The sequence below is a fragment of the Hippocampus bargibanti genome, linkage group LG15 (genome assembly GCF_051943395.1).
Source record: "Hippocampus bargibanti isolate YZ-2025 linkage group LG15, ASM5194339v1, whole genome shotgun sequence".
Classification (NCBI taxonomy): Eukaryota; Metazoa; Chordata; class Actinopteri; order Syngnathiformes; family Syngnathidae; genus Hippocampus; species Hippocampus bargibanti.
The window spans coordinates 6562283-6580226 of record NC_142748.1 but is presented as its reverse complement, the minus strand read 5'-3'; the positions used below and the strand labels follow the sequence as shown (position 1 = coordinate 6580226).

Below are 17944 nucleotides of genomic sequence, written 5' to 3'. Positions count from 1 at the left end.
ACTTGAATTTGTCGCTATAAATTATTTCGGGAAAACAAAATATGAAATATATAAATTTGCAAAGGTAGACAGAACATTTGCATTTTTTTTTTTGTTTCTATCGTTTGCATTAATGTGTCTATTATTTTTACTTGAGTCAAGGCCCATAAATGCTCACAAATATTTCATTTTTACAGTACATACACCCGATAGAAATGAATATAAAACACGTCTGACATCTTGTTTCCTCAAATGTTTCACCTAAAAGTTGAAGAGACAGTTGTAAACATTACCTTTTTTTCTTTTGTTTGAACACTTGAGCCAAATGCAGCCTCCCCCCCCCCCGAAAAAAAAATATAAACAATTGACAGCTTAATTTTCAAACATTTATATCAACCACCTCATGTAATACAAGTTCAAATACGCTACTCTTGTCTAATACTGCAATTAGACAGTCATGCATGTGTGATACTATGCTTAACCACACGAGGGCAGTGTTGTCTTAATGCATGAAGTTCTCATTTTACTTAAATGGATTGGGTATTTTGGGAAATGAAATGAGGATTTTACAACGTGCCGGAAGTGAAGTTCGTTTATTGCGCGTAAAGTTGGTCGATTTGCATACGGAAGAAAGACTTGAGTTCAGCCCTCTTGGCCTTTAACGTCGGGGTCAAGAGGCCATTCTCAATAGTGAACTGCTCTGGGTGGAGATACACGTCCTTGACCTGCGCACGGATAGACAAACATTGAATCAGAATGAAAATTAAAGATCAGAATTGTGTTTTTTTTTTTTATCCGCTGTGGCAGTTACCTGCTCAAAAGACTTGAGTCCTGCTTCTTTTCCCAGACTGATCATATTTGTGAGAACGGCTTTCTTGATTTCCTGTAAAAATAAGTCTGAATGACAGCCATCATCACATCTTAGAATGACAACACTACCTTGTTTTTGCAGAGTTCTTCAATAGAGCCCTGGAATCCAAGGTTCTTAGCCAAACCTGGTAAGACCTCTGGATCGGGGACCACAATTGCAACCAGGAAGGCCTAATAGGAGCGACATGGTTAGTTTCTCATTTATTGACGACTTACTCATGGTCATCTTACCTGCAGACTGTCTCCATGCACAAAAACCTGCGACACTGGGCCGCTTCGCACGTAGACGTTTTCAATCTTCTCTGGTGCGATATATTCACCCTGAGCCAGCTTGAAGATATTCTTCTTGCGGTCAATAATTTTCAGAACACCACTCTGGTCACAGAGGGGAAATAACGTGGGGGGATTGTCAGCAAAGTAAACCAACATGGCTAACTATTAGCTTTATTTGTTATCCGTTAGCTAGCAATTAACAGTCTAGCTGTAAGCTGTCGGCTATCTGGCCATCTATTAGCTATATTAACTGTAAGCTATCTGGCCATCTATTCTATTTATTCGCCAAACATTAGCTATCTTGCTAGCTAGCTATTAACTGTCTAGCTGTCAGCTATCTGGCATTTATTAGCTATCCATTAGCTAGCTGGCTAGTCGGATATCTGGCTAGCTATTAGCTATTTATTTGCTTTCGATTAGCTGGCTTTGCATCTATTTGAGGCGGATGTGGCTGCCGCTGCTCATCCACAGAAAAACTTTATTCTGTGACTGTGAAGTGACCTTGAGAATTTTGAAAGGAGCTTAGAAATGAAATGTATTATTATTAATAATAACATTGAAAAAAAAAAAAACTTAAATTTCTCACAGGCAGCCATTTTCCAATATCTCCAGTGTGCAGCCAACCATCTTTATCCAAAGCTTCAGCGGTCTTCTCCGGATCTTTCAAGTAACCCTTGAACACATTTGTACCCTTGATGCACACCTGCAATAGAGAGAAATTAAACAATTCATTTTTTTGTAACTAATGGTTCTGTCACAATGGCCGAGAAACTCACCTCGCCTTCACCATTTGATGAGAAATAATTCATTTCTTCGACATCCACCAGCTTGACGATATTACAAGGCAAAGGTACACCAACATGTCCTGCAATAAATGGTCAGCATCATTGTAGCTTTAGATGAGAAGAGGGGAAGACTGCTGCGGTTGTTATAAAAAGAAGGGAGAAATCAATCAATCAATCATACCCGAAGTGGCATCTCCTGGCATGGTGAACGTGCATCCAGCCGTGCACTCTGTCTGACCATACGCCTCAAAGATCTACAAGATGTCCAATGTGAGAAGCTCACAGAGCTTGACCTTCATTCTCCCAAATGCAAACGTGACCGTCCCAAACTAGTTCTCCATTCGTTACCTGGCAACCTAGCGAAGCCCGAAGGAAGTCCAGTACCGAAGGCGAAATGGGTGCCGCCCCGGTCACCATGACTCGCACTCGTCCACCAAGAGACGCCTAATCCGATTGCGGAGACAGTCACTTCATGGGAACCGTTTTGTTTCGTCAATTGTAGTCGTACCTGGACTTTGCTGAAGATGAGTTGGTCCCATAGACTGTTGTTCCGGACGATGCCCTCTCGCACCTCAGCCAATTTCCTCTGAACCGCAAAGTTGAGCAGCCATTTTTTGAAAGGAGTCGTCGCACCGCTCTGCACCTGAACAAGAATTGATCTTGTCGGGTCTGGACACTCCAAAAAAAGAAACGGGGTAAAAAAAGGCACCACTAACTCTATCGTAAACTCTGTTGAGAAGTCTGGGCACGACGGGAAAGATGGTAGGTTGCAGGGTCTTCATGTCATCTGGCAATAGTCTGATATCCCCCTGGAAGAACCCGACTCGAGCACCAGCACCAAATATGACAGTCTGCAGGTCAATTAAATATGAAATAAAACCAGATGTGAGGCATCAAGTACAGTAGAATTCATGACGACGTGTTTGGACTGTTGGCACCATTTTCAAAGTGCGTAATGTGCAGAGCTGATTATTTAGTTCCAGGAACTAAATATCCCAAGATATAAAAAGGTCCATGGAATCTTATAGAGTTGAACTTGAATTTACTTTGACATGATTTAAGTGAGTTTCTTACCTGCACAACTCTCTCAAACATGTGCGCCAAAGGTAGGAACGAAATACTAATGTCGTCTTTATTTGGGACAATGGCTGCCTGTGGAGACAGAGAGACTATTAGTTCCAATTCAAATCTTCCGTCGTATTTATCAACTACAAAGAGAGTTTTACAAAAAAAAATAAAAACCTCAAAGGTTTTAAGAACACCAGCAGCATCAGCGACGACGTTCTCATGAGTTAGCATCGCACCCTTGGGATTTCCTTCAATGGAAGACTCGATCATTCGAAATGTGACAAAACAACATAGGGGGGTGTGGGGGTCCTCCATTATGCTCACCCGTCGTTCCGCTGGTAAAGCAGACAATGCTGAGGTCCTGCGGCTTTGGAGGCTGTAGTGGACAAAGCGGAGAGAGTCTTAGTAGGAGCTATCATTAAATTAGCATTTCGTCAGTGGAGGTCCAAAGCACTGATATTTGCATTATCTGGAGCAGTTCAGAATTAAAGTAGTGTGATGTTATATTACATTTTTAATATTAGATTTCTATAGTTAAATCAGGTCCAAATGATTGGCGTACTACTGAATCCTATACAATTGCAAATTTGTGGAGAAATGGCTTACCACTGGCTTCTGGAGATCACTTTTTCCTGCATCCTGCGAAGCACAACAACAAAACTAGTCAACCCCTGATTTAAGACCACGTCCCATGACTTGGTGATGATTTTGACACCTCCACATCCTGCATGGACACCACATCCACCCCACATTTGGCTGCTCGATCGGCTATGCCCGAGTCGAACGGATCCATCACGACGACTGTTTTAAGGGCGGGGGTCTGGCCTTTCTCACGGTTCTCCAGTAGAATTTCAACCTTTTTCTGGTTGTCGCACAACACTGTCGAGATGCTGGCTAAAAAAGGACATTTTAAAAAATGCTATCAGTACTATAAAAGTATAGAAATCGAAAAGACTTTTGGTCTCCTCTGGGAATAAGGAGCTACTGGACTGTAATTAGCGAAACCAATTACCTTGCTCAATAATAAACACCAGAGCCTCAGGGCCCAAGGTGTCGTACAGTGGGACCGCAACCATGGAGTAGGTGTAACAGGCCATCTCTCCAATAATCCACTACAAACAAGCATTTTAACCAGCATACAGTAATTAAGCTCTCACGGGAAGGGCATCAAAGTGCCACGCGGCAACATTTCGGCTCACCTCGGGTCTGTTCTGAGCGAAGATGCCAATAAAAGTATCGGGAGTTGGACTCGAGCCCCTTTGAAGGAGCCCAGAACCCAGATGCTGCGCTCTGTCGGACACCTTCAAACGGCAAGAGCGGTTTAAATGGTCTATTTTGGGCTATAACGCGTTGTTCAATTGAAAAATCTGCTTGTATTTTTACCTGCTTGTACCTGAGCCACTGGTACGGCCTTCGCGCTTTCCTGAAGCCCAAACACGGCCCGTTACCTGTAAAAGTAATCAATAATGAGCTCTACACATAATGCATTCGCTTCAATTTTAGCTATGCTAATCAGATAGCACATAAAGGTTTATTCAAGCTACCTGACACTTTCATGCCCCTCTGGAACACCTCATAGAGGGTCTTAGCGTCATTATAGTAGTAAGCTAGCAGGTTGTTGTTGTCCTTGAGCAAGGCCACTTTTCTGGCTCCATCCTAAGAACAAGTATCAGGAACATATCTCTTCAAATAAAAAACAATCTTTGAGTCACACCTTGATGCCCAGGGTTTGGCATTTAAGGTCCGCGGGGGACCGCAGCGGGGCCGGCCTGGTGTTGAGGTAGAAAAGTATGGCAGCCGCCAGGGCAAACAGAGAGATGATAGCCGGCGTAGGGAGCGGTGAGAAGAGCAGCTGGAAGAGGGACTCCATGGCGCACTCAGGCCTTCTGCTTGGAGATCCGGAAAAAAAGGGGTCAAGTTAAGTTCGAAGGGGTCAAAGTTGACACCTTGGACTCTTTGACGGAATCAACATCAGCCATTTTATGCACTTCTTTGAATGAGCAGGACCATTTGTTTGCTTTCAAAAATCAAATGTGGACCTTGAGCATTAAAGTTTGCCCATTACAGATCAAGACTGAACAGTACTAGTGGCTCAAGGATAGACCCCAGTTGGACACCACCACTATGACAATCATTTGCAACATTTGCTAATTGTGAGCCACCTGTAGCTAGGAAACAAAAATAGGCACCATGAAAATACACCCACAGACGAGTAGAAATCAAATATTCTTACCGGTTGTTGGCTGGTCACGAAGTCGAACCTTTTCTCAGCTCTTCTTCACTCAACAAGAAAAAGAAGAATTCTTAGCAGTCATAAAACAGCAACCTTTAAACTTTGACCGTGTGATAACGCAACACAAGTAAGGGCCTCTTTATTGACTGTGAATTGTGTCAAACAGCTGATAAAATAAAAATAAAACCACCCGCTATTCATTTTCGTCTTGACTGATGAAAAAGGAATTCATAAGAACAACTTTTCACCCTCAGCATCGCAAACACACAAACATGGTGATCGCACAAACAAACATGGCGTATCTACCGGGCAGGAATAATGAGGCCAAACACAAGCCTGCACACGTCCAACTGGTACATTCACGTGTTGCCGTGAACGTTACCTGGCGGTCCAAGCAAAGATCGTTGACGGCCGTGCAGATAGCGCTGGCGGACGATCCCTGGTGGAAACGTGGCTTGGCCACTGACATTAATGTGGTACACAAATACACCTGTGCTCATTAGCACATCTGAATGCAAGCACCTGTGCATGTGTGTGTCAGCAGCATGATTGTTTGAGGTCAACATACCCGCCCACCAACCGCTTCAGCTCCTCCGTATTCATTTAAATTGCGAAAAGACATAAAATACAAATCATTTTTCACATTGCATTTGTGTGTGTTTGTACTTTTATGTTCCTAAGGCTCTGAAAAAGCGATTGTGATGAACTTTGACGCTTCCATTTATCAACACGGTGATAATTAACCTTTGGAATTTGTTGATAAAATCTCATGAGTATCAAATACATACAATACATACCTATACGCACACACACAAAATACCAAAAACAGCGAATCAATTGAATATATACATATACACCTGCATTCACATATAATAAAATAATAATAATAATAATAATAATAATAATAATACGCTACCCGGAAGTAACACAGCAGCAAAGTTATAAAAGGAAGAGGAAAGGAAAGAAAGAAGTAGAAAAAACAAATATATGAGCTGCTGGATAGTAGACACATATAAGGACACATTTGGACACACATGGACACATTTACACACATTTAGACACCCATGTAGACACATTTAGACACATTTAGACACCCATGCACATGTACACACACACATACATACATATATACATATATATGCACATAAAAAAAATAATAGACATTATTAAGGCATCGTTTTGTTAAGTTTGCAGAGTATTAATACATTATATATCTAATTAATAAATAATAAAATGACAACAGGTTCAGCCCCTCCTGTCCAGCAACACCTTTGGGTGTAAGGAGGATGGGGATACGATTTAAGCCATGTGACACCAAGTCACTTGGTAACGTGAGGATGAAGATGGGTAGATCGTCTCCAGGTGTCACACTGGTGCATCACCTGATGTTCGCCTTGACGGCGGTCAAAGGTGGCATCGGTGAAGGTCCAGGTTCGTCTGCTCCTGGCCTGAAGATATTGATCGGATTCCAGGCTCCTTGGAATTCGTCGTTCCCTTTTAGTGCCCAGCGCTTAGGCTCTGCCATCCAGATCGCCGTCGACAAAGTGAACGGCAACCCATCCTTCTTGGGCAATTACACATTGGGATTCGTCTACATGGACACGGCCTGCAGACCCAAATTGTCCTTAGCGGGCTTTATTCAGCAGGTGTGGAGGGACAACGTGTCTGCCATCTTTGGTCCGGCATGTCCAGAAGAAGCTGAGGTATGTCTTTTTTTAACTTTGGTTATTAAGAGTCAAAAGAAGCTATCGCAGAAATCTAATCCAATGAGTGAATCCTCCATTAAGTGTCTCCAGTTGGTCCAAAATGCTGCTGTACGTTTTTGACTTTATGTATGACTTTGAAAGTTATTATGCGAAGGTGACTGGCCTGATCGCGTCCACGTGGAGCATCCCGATGTTCGGTTTCGTGGGACAATCATCCAAGATGGACAACGTCGGCGTATACGACTCGTACATCAACGTGGTACCGCCGCTCAAGAGGAACTCCGAAGTCCTGGTGAAGACCTTGGAATTCTTCGGGTGGACGCACGTAGCCATGATTGGTGGCGGTCAGGACTCTAATACGTGGGACAAAGTGGACGCGCTGTGGAAAACGGTAGAGATGCCTCTGAGGTCAAAGTTCAAGCTGACGGCGGCCGTCAAATTTGACACCAGTGACGTAAGCCTGGTTTACCGCAACGTGAAGTACATCGCCACCGTGGCTAGAGGTGAGCTAACACGATTTCACGTTAGCTTGGTGGCTAATCCTTTACACATCGGACTGTAAAAAACATTAGTGTCATATCTCCACATGATATTTTGTAAAAATATGTATTTTTGAGTGTGGAATAATATAATTGTGTTGAGCACAGTGATTGTGGTCCTGACCAACAAGGAGGACTCGCTAACGCTGCTGCTCGAAGCCGAGCGTCAGGGTTTGATGAGCGGCGATTACGTGTTCTTCCTGGTGCAACATTTTCAGGTCAGTGGCGGCGTGGTGAGTACAGCGTCTTGGTTTTTATATCAAATTGGATTGTGTGTGGGGTTTCCTTCAAAGTTTTGTGCGGCGTAACCCGAACAAATTAGTAACGGAAAGATGCTAGCTAATCAAAATGTGTGATATTAGCTTGATCTGTTGCGTCATAAAGTCTTCAGTGTGATGACACTCAAGATTCAATCTGATCCAGTGACTGTAAAGTGACCATGAGAGTTTTGAAAGGCGCTTACAAATGAAATGTATTATTATTATTATTATTATATGATTCCAGCTAATTAGCATTAGCGACAATGGCTTAGTCGACAGACATTGTGGCCCAGTAGGTTCAGGCTAATTGATTATATCAAATTTCAAGCTAACTAAAATGTCCGACATTAGCCGTAGGCGTCTTGAATAACGTTATCATGTTCTTCACCAACCAGGACAACATATGGAAATATTCAACGGACGGTCAAATGAACCAAGCGGCCCTCCGAGTTTTCGATATGACCTTCATCATTGGTCAGAAATCGTACGAGGGCTACGAGTACTACGACTTCTTCCAACGGGTTTTTGAAAGACTCAGAGGACCTCCGTTTCACAGCAACTTGACCTCAGAGAGAGAGGTAAAAAAAGGGATAAAAAGGAAAAGAGGAATGGGATATTGACGACATCCATTTTAGGTGAGCGCCTACTCGGCCTACCTGCACGACGCCGTGCTGCTTTACGCCATGGCCTTGAAGGAGGTCTTGAGAGACGGTCAGGATCCTCACAACGGACGTCACGTTCTACAGAAACTGAAGAATAAAAACAGCATTCGCTTCTATGGTAAGTGAGCAGATCAAGCGCTTTGCGTTTCAAACTTCAAACGATGACCAAGGTTCCTCAAGCAGGAGCTTCAGGGCTGGTCCATTTTGACGAAGATGGGGAGAGAAATATGGACTATTCGATATACAACCTGAAGTATAGCAGAGACGCCGCCGCATTTGTCCCCGTCCTCCATTTTGACAGCCACAGCAAAAGCATACGGTAATTCAAAACACAATGATGATACAGAAGATCCACAATGGAGAGAAAAGTCCAATGAATTTGCGAATCAACCAAAATGTTCAGACGATGAGAAGGTTTCTTCAGCCGTCATCTGTACTTCTTTGAAGGTGTCGGACCTTTCTCCTGTACGACTGAGAGCTTACACAGACAAAATGTCGAGAGAAAAAACTAAAATACATACTAAAAGGGGCGAATAAGACTAAAAACGTGATTTCAGGCCGACGCCCCAGTTCATGGCAGTCACCTGGCCCAAAGGAAGACCCCCGTCGGACAACCCCGAATGCGGCTTCAACAACGAGCTGTGCGAATGGCTAAGCAACGGTACCTTCAGCCATGCCGCAATCTGCCGAATTTCAGTTTTGACTCGACTAAACCTGCCTTGTGATGTCATCACGCCGCGTCAGATATCATCCTGATGACTCTGTTGGTTACGTTCCCCGTCATCGGCGTGTTTGCCGTACTGGGCATCGGCGTCCTGGTGCTACAGAAGCTGCGCCTCCAAACCAGCCTGGAGGATTCGCGCTGGTGGCTCATCGACTATGCTGACATCACTATCATCAGGGAGGCGTCAGTAGGTGACTTTGTATATATCGCAAATGGTGGATTGTCGTTAGTAGGGGGTGGGATTTGATTGCCGTGGTGTCCATCCAGGGAATCCAAGGCATGTCGATGAACACCTCCAGAACGCTGAGTGGCAGCGGAGGTTCGTACTCCACCTTGTCTCACATCAGTTACGGCTTCAAGGACAAAATGGGCAAAGAGCAGATTTACGCCACCGTTGGCCTTTATCAGGTACTGACAAATTCAAATTAATTGAAAAATGGTTTGTTTGAAAATTATTAACTCATTCACTGTCAGACGATGTGCAAAAATATGTCCACCCTAATGCCAGGGTTTTTGTCCTTTTCATTCAAATTCCAGGACCCACAGAATATTGAGTTTTAAGACTACATAAACATTCAATACAGTCTCAGAAACCTTAGACTCTTTTCTTTTATCAGGAAAAAAATAGTTAATTCCTGAATTACTATCCATAAAATAAGGTATATTTTGTGTAGTTTTAATGTTTATTTAGTATAAAATTGTTTTACGGGGACCTGGGAACGCATTATTCTCATTTTAATGGTTTTCTATGGGAAATTAATGTTTGGAATACACACACTCTCTGGGAACCAATTCAGTTCGTAAGCCAAGGTATCATTGTATATAGGTCTGGAGTTATCTGAGCTTGAAATGGGGGGAGATGTCCAAAACACAATACAATACATACATATTGATTTATTTAGCACTTTAACAACAGCTGAACGTGGACATAAAGGCAAATGCTGCCCCCCAGTGGACGGGAAAATATTGCCAGAGGTCTGACTAGCGATTTATCGGCACCCCTCGCAAGAAAAAACAATTACAGAATTCATATTTTTTGTAAAATCCATAAATAAATATCACCTACTGTGGCTGCCTGGATCATTATTGTGTTTTTTTGCGACTGGACCGCAGGGGAATTACGTGGCCGTCAAACACATCAAGAAGGACGTTTGCCAGAAACTCCAACGGGCTTCCGTCCTGGCCGAATTCAGCGTGGTAATGTTTTTGGCGCCGCGTCGCTCAATGACGGCGTGTCGTTCAATGGCGTTTTTTTCTTCTACTAGATGAAGGAGATGAAGCACGAGAACCTGGTGCAGTTCTTCGGCGTCTGCGTGGAACCTCCAAATGTCTGTCTGGTCACGCAGTACTGCAGGAAAGGCAGTTTGAAGGTTAGCGTGGTTGATGAGTCACCAACTAACCAAAACAACACCATTGTAGAGTTGCCATTTTTTTTTTTGGTTTCCAGGACGTTTTGAAGGATTCCGATGTGGAGCTGGATGGGATATTCAAGCTTTCCTTCGCTTACGACATCGTCAATGTAGGTGTGGCCTTTTTCGGAGTGATTCTAGATGTAACGCGCGACATCTCCTTTCAGGGAATGGATTTCATCCACAAGAGCAGGCTTAAGTTCCACGGCAACCTCAAGACCAGCACCTGCATGGTAGACAGCCGGCTGCAGGTCAAACTTTCCGGATTCGGTTTGTGGGAGTTTAAATATGGCGAAAAAGGCAACCGTGGACCCCCGGGAACTCCTAATTATGAAGGTTTGAGGAAATGTCCACAATAAAAAAAGTCTGCTTGTAATTGCTGTCTCTGAAAGGGTTGAAGGTCCTCAAAGGACAAACTCGTCTTGTGGTTTTAATTTCTTCGAAATTGCAGTTAGTCTGATGAGTAACTTGTTGGCATGACAGGGTTGTTCTGGACAGCTCCAGAGCTTTTAAGACAAGTGGTCCCTGATGTCAACGGGACCCCCAAAGGGGACGTCTACAGCTTTGCCATCATCCTCTGGGAGCTCATGTACAACTCCAAGAACGGACCGTACCATGACATGAACTTGGAGCCCAAAGAGATCATCACGACTCTCCGGGGGCCTTTCCGCGGAGAGCCCCTCAGACCGCCGTTGTCCGAAATGTGCGACGACAACATCAACTCGCTGCTTCGGGTCTGCTGGAACGAAAACGCTGATCACCGGCCACCATTCAGATCTATTCTTAGACAGTTGAAGGAAGCCAGCCCAGACAGGTCCCACCATTACTTTTTTTTCTTTGCTTTTAAAAATTATTTCAACTTACTTAAAAATTTAATTTTTCCTCTCCTTTTTTAATTATCTATTAATTGAATTTTTAGCTATTTGTATATTTTTATTTATCTGTTTCTTTTTATTTATCTATTTATTTTTATTTATTTGTGTATTTTTTTTAATTGTATTTAGCTATTTATTTCAGAATTTATTTCTGTTTTTATTTGTTCAATTTTTACGTATTTATTAAGTATTTGTGTATTTATGTCTATTTTATTATTTTTATTTATCTATTTATTTTGATCTATTTATTTATCTATGTAGTTATTTTTTTCATCTATGGTTTTATTTTTATCTATTTATTTGTTTTTATTTATCTATTTATATGTATGTATTTATTTGTTTATGTATTTATGTATTAATTAAGTATCTATCTATTTGTTGGTTTGCTTGTTTATCTCTTGTTATTTTTTAAATGTATTTTTTCATGTATTTTTCCATGTATCTTTCCATGTATTTGTTCATGTATTCATTCATGTATTCATGTATTCATCTATTTATTTGTGTATTTGTTTTTAAATGATCTATGCCTTAGCATGTTTATCTTCCTTCCGTGTCGCAGCCATGCAAACATTCTGGACAACATGGTGGACAAGCTAGAAAAATACGCCAATCACCTGGAGGAGGTGGTGGAGGAGAGGACAAATCAACTGGTCATCGAGAAGACTCGGGCGGACAATCTTCTCTCCAGCATGTTGCCGAGGTAACCGCAGGGCCTCATCCAGTCTCCTCGACGGTGACGAGTCGTCTCGCAGGTACATCGCGGAACAGCTGATGGCGGGGAAGTCGGTGGAACCACGCAGCTACGACACGGTGACCGTCTTCTTCTCCGACATCGTGGGCTTCACCTCCATGTGCGCCATGAGCTCAGCCATGGAGGTGGTGATGTTCCTCAACGACCTCTACAGCCTTTTTGACGACATCATCCTGATGTATGACGTCTACAAGGTCAAAGGGCAAAAGGGGGTTGTACTATGGAAGGTTATTTGGACTTCGGACCACTGCCAGTGGACAACTGACGATGAGCGCGTCTTCCAGGTGGAGACCATCGGCGACGCTTACATGGTGGCAAGCGGGCTGCCCATCACCAACGGCCAACAGCACGCCGTGGAGATCGCCACCGTGGCCCTGCACTTCTTGAGCGCCATCAAGCGCTTCCGGATACGACACAGGCCCTCAGAGAGCCTGGCCATCCGCATCGGCATCCACTCGGGTGGGAGCTCACTCGTGATAAAAGACACACAAAGCAGAACAATGTTTTAGAAGCGTCCACCTGAGGATAGTTGTGTGTTTGCCTGTTTTTATTCTACCTGCAGGTCCAGTTGTTGCTGGCGTCGTCGGGAGCACGATGCCTCGCTACTGTTTGTTTGGCGATACGGTCAACATGGCCTCACGAATGGAGAGCAACAGTTTACGTGAGACGGCTCGCCTAAATAATCTTCGGAAAAGCTCTGGAAAATACCACATTAAATACATGAATAAATAAATAAGTAATCTTAGAAGAAAAAAAAACGGAAAATACCTAAATAAACTAAATAAATAAAATACATACCTACATATTAGAAAAATCCCAAAATAAATAAATATTAGAAAAATCCCTGGGAAAATACCAAATGAATAAATACATAAATAATCTTGGGAAAAAAAGGAAAATCCGTAAATAAATAAATACATAAATAAATACATAATCTTAGAAAAATCCCTGGAAAATACTAAAATAAAATAAATAAATAAATAAATACATAATATAAGAAAAATCCACAGAAAATGCCAAATTACATACATAAATAATCTTGGAAAAATCCCTGGAAAATACCAAATGAAATAAATAAATACACGAATATATAAATAATCGTAGTCAAAAACCTGGAAAAATCACTAAATAAATAAATACATAATCTTAGAAAAATCCTCAGAAAATATCAAATTAATAAAATAGTATAAATATATAAATAAATAAACCGATACATAAATAAATACATATACATTTAAAAAAAAAACATTGGAAACTTCCAAATTAATTAAATACCATAAATAAATCAATAAATAAATAAATAAATCCCTGGAAAATGCCAAATGAAATAAAAATCAATAAATAATTAAACAAACAAACAAACAAATACATACATAAATAAATAGGTCTGGTGATGCCCCACAAATTGACCCGATTTTTCTTGCTGTTTGATCAGCCTTGAAGATTCACATCTCTCAGTGCACGGCTGACATTCTGGTCCAGGTGGGCTCATTTGAGCTGGAGGAAAGAGGAGAAATTGAAATGAAGGTGATTAGAACATGCTCGCTCGCTCGTCTGCGCATTACATCCATTGTGTCAACATGTTTTTTTTTTTTCCTTTCTGTGTGTCAAGGGTAAAGGCTCCCACAAGACTTACTGGCTGTTGAGCAAAGAGGGTTTCAACCCTCCTTTACGGGATGCTCAAAGACCCGCGCAGGTGGATGTGAGCCTCCAGTTAGCAGCAGAGGTACATCAGGATCTCATTTTCATACTCTTCTTCTTATTCTTGATATTGCTGTTGTGTTTTTTTGGGGGGTGTGGTTTGTCAAGGGAGTGTGCGGAGCTGCGAAAAAAACTGCCGGCGGGGACACCTCCTTACCTCCAGTGGACATTTAGTCTACCCATGACGCCAAATTAGACTTTTTTAGATTTATTTCTTGGTACAAGACACACAAAGTAGCGTATTTTCTGCACTATGAGGAGGACGTCAAATTAAATGTTCTCACAAATGATTTTTGTTCACTGATTAATCGCGTAAGCATGACAGCATGTGTTGAGGAGGATGACCAGGAGAAGAGGTGGCGATGCTCCTGGATGAAAAAATAATAAATAATCAAATGCATGATAGCACAATCATACACATACACTTGATTCAATTTAAATGCATGACAATACAGTACTTGTATATTTACCTATAATGTGACCTTTACTGGGTGATCCATTAGCTGTGAAGACATTTATATTCCACCATTATGTATTTTTTTTTAGCCATAAAATAAAGCCTTTTAGTGGATTACATTTGTTTTTTTCAGTGAATGTTCTTTAAAAAAAGTGCTACACTCTACCTTTGATGTAAAATTCAGCAGTCAGGATGCCACGGTGTCGCTTGGTTTTTGGTGCCAGTCTCCTGGCTGGGCAAGGACTCTTCACAAGGGGGCGGAAATACATCTTTAATGACATTGATTTGGGAATAAAACAACTATTCGGACTCACGGGTTGACAGACGATCCGTTCGCTGTCGCAAACGTGCACCTCGCAGTGGAGCCAAACGGTGGACACTTTCTCCTGGCCGCGGAAGCGGAACGAGTTAAACTTGAAGGTGGAGCGTCCATCTTTGGCGTTGTCGAAAATGCTCACGGTGTCGTCGGATGGGCAGCTGGAGGGACGCATACATACATGTATGTAGCAAGAAAAAAAAGGGAGAAACAAGACAAAATAATCCAGATTTTTTTCTTCCTCCAATGGGCACTTTTTTAATTGTTGCTAGGCAGATTACATGGGGCACAATCATTTCTGCCCCAGAAGACCAATAAAGATTAGCATAAAGTCACACGACGATGTTGTTATTTCCCTTGGCAACCTGGGGCAGAGTCCATATTTCCATACCTGTTGATAATGAGGCTCCACCTTCTCCTGTCCGTGGAATAAAGTGTTGGCGTGACCCAACAGTTTTCAATGACCAGGCGGAAGCGCCCGCTAAGCCCTTTAGCCTCCACGCCGACGAAAACCTCCGAGCCGATCTCAGAGGTGTCAATCACGTACGGCGGCTCTTTGGCATACAGGAACTTGGCGTTCTGGAAAGGGGCGTAGCATTCCCATCATGTCCTTGGACTGTCACAAGCTCCGCCCTCTTTCCAGGAAACTCACCGTGAACACACCAATGGACAACTGCGATTTAAAGGAACCCAAAGTACCGTTGCTGACGTAGACGGTTGCCACTCTGGAAAGAGCAAAGACATTTTAATCCACCCTTGACATTTTCCTGGACGAGGTACTCATTGACTGACCTTTGACTGAAGACGGCGTTGTTGACCAGGTAGGTGGCGCGGTAGACGCAACTGAAGGTGTAGTTGACTGGCTGCTTCCTGAGCGTCAGTGATGTGTCGTTGGACACCACAGAGTTGAAGAAGACGTAACGGGCGTCTTTACCGGGGATGAACTGCCCAGGAAGAACCAGATTGTGGTGAGAACGCTGATCTGGGATGTCAACGCTAACCTTACCTGAGCCATAAACCATCGTGATCCGGACCATAAAACCTTCTAACCTGAACCTTAGCTAAACCCAAGGCAACCACGTTTAACCTTAACCCAACCCAAAGACCGATCTTCCTAAATTTACCCCATGACCCTATCAAGCCCAACCCCACAACTTTTGTTTTACGGTATCTCAGACGGGGTGCGCCAAGAAATGTTAAAGGATGCTCCCAGGTTTCAAGAATTTGGGAAAGGCTTTGTTGCTTCCCGGTCAGCAATGTTTGCCTGTTTATGGAACATCAAAGCGGGTCAAGCAGCGGCAACTCCCACGATGCGGTAATTGCGCCTGCACAGGGCTGATTTTGGCCACCGTTCAAAAGTCGCACCGGCGTCACACAGCGACGGTCGCAGGAGAGACGGGATATTTGGCAGTAGCGGCGGGAAGAAGAAAAATAAATCATTTCCTTTTAAAGTCGAGGCGCAAACATGGAAGTGCACCGCCGTGTCATCCAGATGTTGCTTGACTGACAAGCCTCAAAGTGGACTGACCACCGTGCAAGCGCTTCGATGTTGCCATCAAAATTTCCCTGATTAACGGCGGTAACGATTAGCGTGATGGCACCATCCTCTCGGACTCACCTCCGACTGAGTGCCGCAGTACGAGTGGTTCTTAGGCGTCAGGTCGGGGATGATGAAGCGGTAGTAACCGGAGCTGTGCACACCTGTCGAGCATACGCCCCCCAGGGAAAGCTGCTCCATCTTCCATCCGTACGGACACTCGGGCACATTGGCGATAATGGCGTTGGGGAAGCACGATACCATAACGTAATCTGAAACGTTTGAACAAAGCGAGGTGTTGTTATCTTGAGATATTGGGGGGGATCCGCTGCCCCATACTGTAGCGAAACCATAGGTGGACTCCATAAGAAGGTGAATCGATGAAAAGTTTCTTCAGCCGTCATCTATACTTCTTTGAAGGTGTCGGACGTTTCACCCCTCATCCGAAGAGCTTCGTCAGCGAACTAAAGTTGTGCTGGTAACTCTTGCCCTATTTATATCCCTAATGGGCAGAGGTGGCGGTGCCAGACCTCTGCACTGATCGGTCACCTGATCTAGGATTGGGGGAGCAGTAGACGACTCCATGAAGATAATCTGATTACTTCTTTTGTTCCGTTTGATTACTTCTAATGTTGTATGTCTGGCTCTGATTGCCCCATTAGCTCTGGTATCATATTTTCACTAAATATCCATGTTGGTTTAAGGTTTAATTTAGACCTGTGCTCATATAGGTCCCTGTTCTAAGGTTGGGAGCTCAGTAGACTACTCCATGAAGATAATCTGATTACTTCTTTTGTTCCGTTTGATTACTTCTAATGTTGTATGCCTGGCTCTGATTGCCCCATTAGCGCTGGTATCACCTCTTCGCTAAATCGCCATGGTGGTTTCAGGTTTAATTTAGACCGTGCTTACAACAGACTTCTCAGGTCGTCACCACGTAGGCTTAGTGATGCTAATGAGGTGATACTAGAACATTAGAGGAAAATCCGTTTTGTTTAAGTGATGAACCAACAAATTCCAACCAACTAGTTTAAGTAGCTACCAATAATTGAACTAAATAACTAACCAACCACTGAACACTTTGGCTAACTGTTCACATCCAAATGCACAAACCATCATCCAAACGGACTCCTAACAAACTAACTGACAATTAACCAACCTAAATAAACCTAAAACCTAAAAAAAAGGACTAAATTGAAGCTGAGATTTCTAACTGGTTCTGATCCACATGCATAAAGAAGATGAAAAAAAATAGTTAAGGGTGTTTTGAGAGTCCAAATTCTGGTTACCTGCTTTCTGAGGAACACAGGTCCAAACCGCGGGCAGTGTCACAAGCAGCAAAATGGCGGTCATGATTCCATACGGGTCACCAATTGAAATGTTTTGGTGGGAAAGGCTTATTTACCTGTACGCTGTTAAGAGGGCCTTCACGAGGACCACCCCCCGCCCCTGAGGTAGGATTTTATGTATGCTGCAGGGCGGAGGTGGTCCGACGTTCCCACCCGGTGAGCCTCCATTGTGGGGCTTGATGACAAAAAGGCTTCTGTGCTGCTCGGACATTCACTTTTAAATGACCGCCATCTCTTGGGACGTTCGCCGAGATGCCTTTTTTTTTTTGTCGAGATGGACCTCATGGAAAGGTGCCATTTTTGCTGCAGAAACAAAAAAAAATAGACAAATAAATAAATACATTAAATACATATAAATGACATAGAAAATACATACATATATTTTTAAGTGATTTTCCTGATAAACATTGCCTATTAAAAAATATAATAATAATTACAATATGAATGATG

At 42.9% G+C, this 17944-nt stretch overlaps 3 protein-coding genes and 1 long non-coding RNA gene across 9 annotated transcripts; 1 reads left to right on the top strand and 3 right to left on the bottom strand.

Moving 5' to 3' along the window:
• Positions 1 to 556: 556 nt before the first annotated feature.
• acsl5 (acyl-CoA synthetase long chain family member 5) lies at positions 557 to 5728 on the bottom strand. 4 transcript variants are annotated; one of them, XM_089016099.1, is made up of 22 exons: positions 5591 to 5728; positions 5209 to 5251; positions 4690 to 4864; positions 4520 to 4631; positions 4359 to 4423; positions 4175 to 4276; positions 3988 to 4087; positions 3691 to 3869; positions 3582 to 3614; positions 3300 to 3351; positions 3150 to 3223; positions 2982 to 3059; positions 2624 to 2758; positions 2416 to 2550; positions 2256 to 2351; positions 2089 to 2161; positions 1899 to 1987; positions 1709 to 1825; positions 1081 to 1224; positions 919 to 1020; positions 791 to 862; positions 557 to 704 (listed from the first exon to the last, which is right to left on the bottom strand). In XM_089016099.1, exons 3-22 carry the CDS (start codon positions 4843 to 4845, stop codon positions 573 to 575), a joined length of 2046 nt encoding a protein of 681 aa, XP_088872225.1. In that variant the 5' UTR covers positions 4846 to 4864; positions 5209 to 5251; positions 5591 to 5728; the 3' UTR covers positions 557 to 572. The 4 variants fall into 4 exon arrangements, with proteins under 4 accessions (XP_088872225.1, XP_088872227.1, XP_088872226.1 ...); XM_089016101.1 differs by having other exon boundaries at positions 4690 to 4861; XM_089016100.1 differs by lacking the exon at positions 5591 to 5728 and having other exon boundaries at positions 5209 to 5256.
• Positions 5729 to 6236: 508 nt separating this feature from the next.
• On the top strand, positions 6237 to 14031 carry gucy2g (guanylate cyclase 2g). The gene is given in 19 exon segments (XM_089016111.1): positions 6237 to 6911; positions 7069 to 7417; positions 7562 to 7686; positions 8109 to 8291; positions 8349 to 8493; positions 8559 to 8694; positions 8933 to 9036; positions 9120 to 9335; positions 9338 to 9507; positions 10213 to 10296; positions 10365 to 10469; positions 10547 to 10844; positions 10992 to 11322; positions 11943 to 12083; positions 12136 to 12328; positions 12419 to 12593; positions 12697 to 12795; positions 13570 to 13661; positions 13747 to 14031. Coding segments are annotated over 19 exon segments (3648 nt in total). The 5' UTR covers positions 6237 to 6494.
• LOC148887342 (uncharacterized) lies at positions 7155 to 12155 on the bottom strand. The gene is made up of 4 exons (XR_016117670.1): positions 11998 to 12155; positions 10166 to 10447; positions 8370 to 8462; positions 7155 to 7293 (listed from the first exon to the last, which is right to left on the bottom strand). It is a non-coding gene; the product is annotated as an uncharacterized LOC148887342 (long non-coding RNA).
• Positions 13873 to 17792, bottom strand: tectb (tectorin beta). 3 transcript variants are annotated; one of them, XM_089016107.1, is made up of 10 exons: positions 17551 to 17792; positions 16227 to 16417; positions 15401 to 15552; positions 15261 to 15333; positions 15000 to 15187; positions 14607 to 14769; positions 14459 to 14537; positions 14306 to 14338; positions 14120 to 14203; positions 13873 to 13968 (listed from the first exon to the last, which is right to left on the bottom strand). In XM_089016107.1, the coding sequence occupies exons 2-9, from the start codon at positions 16407 to 16409 to the stop codon at positions 14133 to 14135; spliced, it is 942 nt and encodes a 313-aa protein (XP_088872233.1). In that variant the 5' UTR covers positions 16410 to 16417; positions 17551 to 17792; the 3' UTR covers positions 13873 to 13968; positions 14120 to 14132. The 3 variants fall into 3 exon arrangements, with proteins under 3 accessions (XP_088872233.1, XP_088872231.1, XP_088872232.1); XM_089016105.1 differs by having other exon boundaries at positions 16227 to 17792; XM_089016106.1 differs by lacking the exon at positions 13873 to 13968 and having other exon boundaries at positions 13995 to 14203; positions 16227 to 17792.
• Between the last annotated feature and the right edge of the window lie 152 nt (positions 17793 to 17944).